The 8514-nt window shown below is 29.9% G+C and overlaps 1 protein-coding gene across 1 annotated transcript; it reads left to right on the top strand.

Annotated features, from left to right (window-relative positions):
* Positions 1-221: 221 nt before the first annotated feature.
* LOC139876772 (putative germin-like protein 2-1) lies at positions 222-964 on the top strand. Its single transcript, XM_071864144.1, has 2 exons — positions 222-333; positions 429-964. Exons 1-2 carry the CDS (start codon positions 222-224, stop codon positions 962-964), a joined length of 648 nt encoding a protein of 215 aa, XP_071720245.1.
* Positions 965-8514: the final 7550 nt, after the last annotated feature.

Here is an 8514-nt window from a genome sequence, read left to right as displayed (position 1 = left end):
ATATAAATATAAATATGGTAAGTTAGACTAAACTATTTCTGTACGAATAAGTTTTATTACTCTTTCAACATGGTTTAATTAATTCGTGATGTCACAACTATTTTTTATCTATCTTCCAATGTTTTGCTATAAAAGCATAAGCAAGCTGCACATTTCCTCCACAAATATTTTGAAGTACCAAAGTTTCATTGCGAAACAAGTTTTTCACTTCAATTTCACTAATGACGTCTCATTTGCTTTTATTTGGTCTCTTGTTTGCAACATGTTCACTTGCATTGGCATCAGACCCAGGTCCTCTACAGGACTTCTGCGTGGCTGATAATACCAGTAAAGGTAAAATATTATCTTCCTCGTATGCCTAGACGTACGCTTCGATTATATTCTCACGTTAAAAAAATATTATAATTTTTCGTTTTTTGCTCATGTAGTACTGGTGAATGGTTTCGTCTGCAAAGATCCAAATGTCGTTACAGCAGGAGATTTTCTTTTTAAGGGACTAGACCGTATGGGAAATACATCAAACCCGTTCGGGTCTATAGTGACACAGGTGTTTGTACAACAATTGCCCGGACTTAATACTTTGGGCATCTCCATGGCTCGTATTGACTTTGCTCCATGGGGACTTAACGCTCCACACACACATCCTCGAGCCACTGAAATCTTGACTGTCATAGAAGGTAGTCTTGAAGTTGGTTTTGTAACATCTAACCCTGCAAACCGTCTCATCACAACAACACTCGTGAAGGGTGATGTTTTTGTGTTCCCGGTTGGTTTAATTCACTTCCAACAAAATGTTGGAAATGGGTATGCTGTTGCGATTGCAGCTTTGAGTAGCCAAAATCCGGGAGCTATTACAATTGCTAAAGCTGTGTTTGGATCAAACCCGGATATTTCTGCAGATATTCTTGCAAAGGCTTTCCAGGTGGATGTCAAAACCGTTTATGAAATTCAATCAAAGTTCTAAAAAGTTATTTAATCGTCTAATGCTGAGTTCTTGGATGTGTTATGTTAAGTGATTACCGATAACAATGTTTTAATGTGTCCTGTTATACTTAAAAGTGAATAAAAGATAAATGATGTTTTAATTACTGTTTTCTTTTTTCAGTCCTTTATAATGATAATTAAAAACATAAAAGATAAAAGTTAAATTAAAATTCTGATAGTTAATCAAACAATATGTAAAACAACATGCAAAAAGTAGTACAAGATGTTTCTCATGTCAATGACAAACATACATAAACAATTTTTTTTTTTTTAATATTTTAGTTCCTACATATATAAAAACTTGAATATTGGACAATAAAATACTGATTTTTTCACCATGTCGAACTCGTCTATAACTTATCAATATAGGGTAGATTATTGAGACGACCCGTCCAAATCTATATGGACGAATACATAAACATCTGGTCCCCCATTGCGAGGTAATGACCTCTATATGATACGTTTTACAAACATTTCATTCGTTTGAAAGACAAACTCATTTCAAAACATCACCTTTTGATACAAATGATATATGATTCTCTTAATATGAATGACTAATATGTCATTGACTTAATAAACGTCTTTTTGAACTCAGACGACTTGAATGCAATGTCTTTTGAAATATGCTACGAATGACTCCAAATAATATCTTTACATTGAGCAAATGCACAGCGGAAAATTCCTTTCATACCTGAGAATAAACATGCTTAAAAGTGTCAACCAAAGGTTGGTGAGTTCATTAGTTTATCAATCATTTTCATAATTTTAATAGACCACAAGATTTCAAATATCTAATCGTACACATAACCTGTGTACAAAAATCATTCATATAGTGAACACCTGATAACTCATATTAACAAAATGCATCAAAAATAGATCGACAGAACCACTCATATGTAGAGAATAGATCGACAGAGCCGCTCGTCTGTAGAGAATTTATCTAGCTTTAGGATTTGTGTCAATTAGTGGCAATTATAATAAACACTAATTCTTATGTTACCAAGCTAATAGGGGCGATATCTGGTATAATAATCTAACCATAGAATGTAGTTTCAAGTACTTGTGTCTATTTTGTAAAACATTTATAAAAGCAGCGCATGTATTCTTAGCCCAAAAATATATATAAAAAGGGAATAATGAAACTCACTTTAGCAGCACCTAAAGCAATTCATCGAGATGTGATCGAAATTCAATATGCAAATAACCGTAGATCTCAACCTAGAGAATATATGTTGGTCAATAAATGTCTAACAAGCTAGGTCGGTCATAGTGTATCACAATCCTAATGCTCGAGACCGACATGCAAAAGTTAACAAAAGTCATCTCAAAAGGTCAACCTGACCCAATATGATCTTTAAATCTATACATGTTTATTATATTATCATAGTATAAGTCTTGATAGTTGAACGGATTTATAGTTTATCAAACTCAAAGCATTATATAAATGACTAAACTGTCAAAATCAGTAATTTTTAGAGAAATCAGCGTAACTTCGTTGGATAATCGGTCAAAGGTAAAAGTTTCTCATTACATCCAGAATACTTACACAAAATTTTTCAAAAGTTAACTCGACCCGAGTACATGTAGTGACTTTTGTGGTTTTGACATTTTGAGGATTTGAAATTAGTTTTTAGGAAAATGTAATTATGACTAAGTGATCTACTTTGACGATTTTTAGAAAAATATTCTGGATTTGATTTGGAAAACGGACAGAATTGAGAGTTTCTCCTTGCTACAAAGTTTTATCATTATTTATTTCAGGAGCTATATTATATTTGAATGATCATGGCAATCGAAAATATTTTATTATTTCACATAGTTTTCCAATACTTGTAAAATTAGACTATAGTTTTTATAAAACTTTAAAATGTAATAAAACAGTCAACTTTGACAATTGTTTAACAAAACGAGACATACCTTATATAATAATTCATTTACTCGACTAGTAGTATCTAAAAATCCAATTTATTAATCTCATAAACAAGTTGTTTAAATATTAATTGCCGATTCAAAAAAAATTTCAAATAACACCAACGTAATTCAGTTGATCATATCTTTTAATCCGTTAATCGAAAACACACGATTTCTAAATGAAAAGTTATTAACTTTTCGACAGCTTCCCAACGACATGCATATCATATACTTTATATCAATAACATATGTTTCAAATTTGTGATTCAACATAAAACTATCTAACGACGAAATTAAAGTATACAAGCATGCATAAACATATATACTCGAGCACTAGACATGGATACACTATTAATATATAAAAGAAAGGTTATGAATGCTCACGTATCAATATTGTGATTCAATATTGCAGGAAAGTACGTAGACGCAACAGGACGGATAGACACTAGGTTGCCCTTACGAACAATATCCCCAAATAATACCCATAACCTCCATAGGTATAACCCATAATTTCCTTAGCTTTAACCCGTTTGAAAACCAGTTTTGAAATCACCCGGACATAACCAGCTCATGCAATCGCATGGCCTTGTAATCCAGCTCATGGCCTTGCGATCGCATGGCCTTGTAATCCAGCTCATGATCACAATACTTCCTTGCCGACACTTATTTGTTTAATGTAAATAATTATATATATATATATATATATATATATATATATATATATATATATATATATATATATATATATATATATATATATATATATATATATATATATATAATCTTTAAAATTAATTAAATATTATATTATATTCTCGTGCATAGTTGATTTGTGATTTTAGTTCCGATGACTTGTATGTTGTTGCTCGACTAATGTTCCAGTTTCAATTTTTCGAACGTTATTTCGTACGCTTAGAAAACTTGTACTTTACGTTTCGCGACACGTACCTTTATTAATAATTAGACTTAAATCATCGATAAACTATTTTACTAGAAGGTTAACTTATTCATTTGAGTATTTTGGTCATTTGCTTCTTTAACTCATCATTTCGTTATTTATTAAAATATATTTAATAATATTATTTAAATCTTTATTACAAGAAAAATAAATAGAATCAAATTGTTTTATATCTAAGTTAATGTTTTAAAAATATATATACTATCGTTTAGAATATATATATATATATATATATATATATATATATATATATATATATATATATATATATATATATATATATATATATATATATATATATATATATATATATATATATATTCAAAAATTTTACTTAACGATATAATCTTAGTTTTACAAGACTAATTATATTCAAAGTTTATTATAATTAAAAATCATTTTAAATAATAGGAACTATTATATCACATAACGTTTATATTTTAAAACTTAAATTGCTATAATTCGTTTATGTGTCAGCGTTTATTTTAACTTCTCAAACATTCCAATTAACTTATTTAAATATCAATCGAATCAATAAATGAATGCTATTATCGTTTACTAATTAATTTGAGACTATATATATATATATATATATATATATATATATATATATATATATATATATATATATATATATATATATATAAACACATTTCAAATACACGTTGTAAGTTATTTATATATTTAGTTCTAACAATTAACATTCCGACTTATTGTATATATTCAAATTACGTTATTTAAATAAAACACTTTAAATAATCAAATTCTATTATATCGAAAAAAAAATTTGTACGTTGGAGACTAAATCAAATAATATTATAAAGTTTAATTTTTCCCAAAACTATTTATATTCAAAATCATTTTATTAAAAGATTTTTATAATAGAAATTGTTATATCATAAAACGTTATCATTTAATAAAGTAAAATCACATATAAAGTATAACGGATTTCATGTTTTTAAATTACAGTTTGTTTGTGAATCAAAGGGTAAGGTCCAATGGATAGTTAAATGCATGAAATCATTTTACTATAAAACGTCGATTTACATAACTTGTCGATATTCATTTTCTAAGTTATCTATATTTCATAATTTCACATTTACATTAAATAATATGAAAGCTAGATGGTTACCTTATCAAAATTCGCGAGTAAATTATTGTAAAGCATGTATTGGAACTCAAACAGAAATCTCCATTAACTTTTGTCTAGTTACCGTTAATTGACACTTTGTTCTCACTTGTAGATTACTTTACCAATTATTCCGAATACCGTTAAAAGGGAAAGATTTCTCAAATTAACGTGGACCTCACAACAGAGACCCGTAACCATCTCATAATGTTCATGGAATTGATAAAAGATATAATATCTTCTAATTCAATCATTTGGCATTATCTTTTAACTCCGTAGCTAAATATATCAAATAGATATTGAAACCAATAAATTTAAAGTACAATATCATAACATTAATACTTTGTTAACGTCTTCAAATTATCATGTATATATATATATATATATATATATATATATATATATATATATATATATATATATATATATATATATATATATATATATATATATATATATATATATATATATATATATATATATATATAACTATTTACACATAATTGTCCGTGAATCGTTGGGAATATTCGAAGGGTAACTGAATACATGAACACAGTTTCAAAATTTTGAGACACAACATTACAGACTTTGCTTATCGTGTCGAAATCATATAAGGATTAAGTTTAAATTTGGTCGAAAATTTCCGGATCATCACAATTATCATACGAGTGACGACCTTATGTAGACTTAAAAAATAATAGGTGATAAGTATCAAATTCAACTAATAAAATAACAACCTGTTAACTTTGTTAGCATTTGGTGTGAATTATGTAACATTATTACTCCCTTAACCATAACAAACATATAATCATAATCCTAGCGGAACCTTCTAGAGACTAACAAGAATAACGATCCCTTGTTCCCTTTTTTGTGACAAAGAATGTCAACCAAAATGCACCTTCTCAACTCATACATATACGTTCATAGGTTCACATGTACATGGTGCACACACCTTCACTTGAAACACTACCAAATCCAAAACACCACCCTAGCCATCACCTACAACCACGACAAACTGTCACTATACCTCCGTAAACTACCATTGAAACCAACTCCGATCAAGATGGAAATGAGTATGTTGGAAGAACTTCAGTATTTTCCATTGATTATATATAAGGCAGTTGTCAGATGACACTTTCAATAACCACTTAATATATATTTTAGAAAAGATGAAAAACTTTGATATGCGTAACTATCAACCCAAAGGCAAAGCCGAGATTTAAGGATAAGAGAGGCTAGTATTCATATTTAGGGATGATGGAAAATAATTCAAATAACATATTAATACAAAGACTATTCTGAATACGCTATAATTAGGCCAGTTGAGGGTGGTAAAACATCCACATGCATCTCCTATATATTGGAGTATGATACCAAACACAGAGCGAGCGGAAGCAATTACAAAACATTACAAAATCATACTCTTTCAAGGACCCATGTACAAAATTTTTGGCAAACAAAATATTAAATCGAACAAGAGGAGGTTAGATGACAACCTTTGTAGTTTCTTTCGAAGATCCTTGCAGTGAACCCAAAAGAGAGTTCATCTAAACGGTAGGCACCCAAAGTTCCAACCTTGCTTGATCTACACCTTCTACTTAACGGGTCTTTTCTTCTTCATTTGAAGATTACCAAAACCGAACCCCAATTTGGATCTCAAGTATTTGGTTACTTGAAGATTAGAGAAAAGATGTATGTGTAATAGTTAAGATTAGATGCACACTCTATTAGTTGCATATATGGGTTAAATAAAAAGCAAGCATGTTTTAACATTTCTCAAGTGAGGTGGAGTGTAAGATTGGTTAAACCAAAGGCGTCTAGGTACAATGTATCTAGTTTACTTACAATTTATTTACTTAAATACTAGTTAAAAATTTTAACTAATTAATTAAATAAATCTTAAACTTATGTAATTTATTAAACCATTAACAAATGTTTAATAAATTAATTCCCGATTAGAAGGTAGATCAAACAATTTACGATTGGCCTTTGCGTGTGACCGAATAGGATAAATAGACTTTATATTATTTAATGTCATGGGCATACCTTTTAATACATGTACCACGGTCAAACTATTAGCCAACCCGAGAACATATTTCCAACATACTCCCACTTACACTGGCATTAATAATATTGGCTAGTCTTAAAAGACACATCATGTGTAACAACTAGTCTACTAAGTTACACTCCTATGCTTTGATTTACATCAAACATCCTTTTGTTCTAGATATCTACATGAACGTTTAACGTGGTTACGTGTCAGTCATCATTGTTCAAGAATATGTTTCCCGATAGAGGCTTGTGGCGATCAAATAGACTGCTATTCCATTAATTTAGTCGTAGCATGGCCATGCATTTAAATTAGCCCAAATCAATGAGGGGCCCAGAGATATCGCTTCAACTCGCTTAAGAAGAAGGAAAAAATTGCTTCAACTGTATGGACATCCACCACATTCCATGATATACCCGATCTGCTCCCTTATGACCGACATTTACGCAAAGCGTTAGAAACAGGTCAAAGTATAACACATTTTGTGTTAGGATTCCACATACATGTCTGAGATGACCCGTCCTAATCTATAAGGACGAATACAATAACATATGATTACATCGCGAGGTACTTGACCTCTATATGATACATTTTACAAACATTGCATTCGTTTTTAAAAGACAAACTTTCATTACATCGAAAGTTGACGGCATGCATACCATTTCATAATATATCCAACTATAATTGACTTAATAATAATCTTGATGAAATCAATGACTCGAATGCAACGTCTTTTGAAATATGTGATGAATGACTCCAAGTAATATCTCTAAATGAGCAAATGCACAGCGGAAGATTTCTTTCAAACCTGAGAATAAACATGCTTTCAAGTGTCAACTAAAAGGTTGGTCAGTTCATTAGTTTATCATAAACATTAATTTCCATCATTTTAATAGACCACAAGATTTCAGATATTTTATTGTACACGTAACCCGAGTACAAAATAGTACGCATAACCTGCGAATTAAAAATCATTCATATGGTGAACACCTGGTAACCGACATTAACAAATGCATCTAGAATATTCCCAAATATATAGGTACACTCATCTGTATATAAAATCGAAGTACTAAAGCATCCATAACCTGGATGGGGTTTGTTAGGCCTGGTAGATCTATCTTTAGGATTCGCGTCAATTTGGGGGTCTGTTCCCAAATTCTTAGGCTACCAAGCTAAAAAGGGTGATATCCGGTATAATAATTCAACCACAGATTGTAGTTTCAGTATTTGTGTCTATTTCGTAAAACAGTTATAAAAGCAGTGCATGTATTCTCAGTCCCAAAAATATATATATATTGCAAAAACATTTAAAAAGGGAGCAAATGAAACTCACGATCCAATATTTTGTAGTAAAAATATTCATACGACGAAACTGAACAATGCAAGGTTGGCCTCAGATTCACGAACCTATATCATTTATATCTATGTTAACACATATAATGGTAATCGAACAACTATATATATATTTAGTTATGTATTAAG

Source organism: Rutidosis leptorrhynchoides, chromosome 11, assembly GCF_046630445.1.
Source record: "Rutidosis leptorrhynchoides isolate AG116_Rl617_1_P2 chromosome 11, CSIRO_AGI_Rlap_v1, whole genome shotgun sequence".
Taxonomy (NCBI): Eukaryota; Viridiplantae; Streptophyta; class Magnoliopsida; order Asterales; family Asteraceae; genus Rutidosis; species Rutidosis leptorrhynchoides.
Note: the sequence above shows the minus strand (reverse complement) of the source record. Positions and strands in the feature narration are given on the sequence as shown.

Coding starts and splice junctions, on each gene's coding strand:
- LOC139876772 (XM_071864144.1), top strand. CDS start 222: ATGACGTCTCATTTGCTTTTATTTGGTCTCTTGTTTGCAACATGTTCA. Junction 334..428: donor GGCTGATAATACCAGTAAAG/GTAAAATATTAT, acceptor TTGCTCATGTAG/TACTGGTGAATGGTTTCGTC.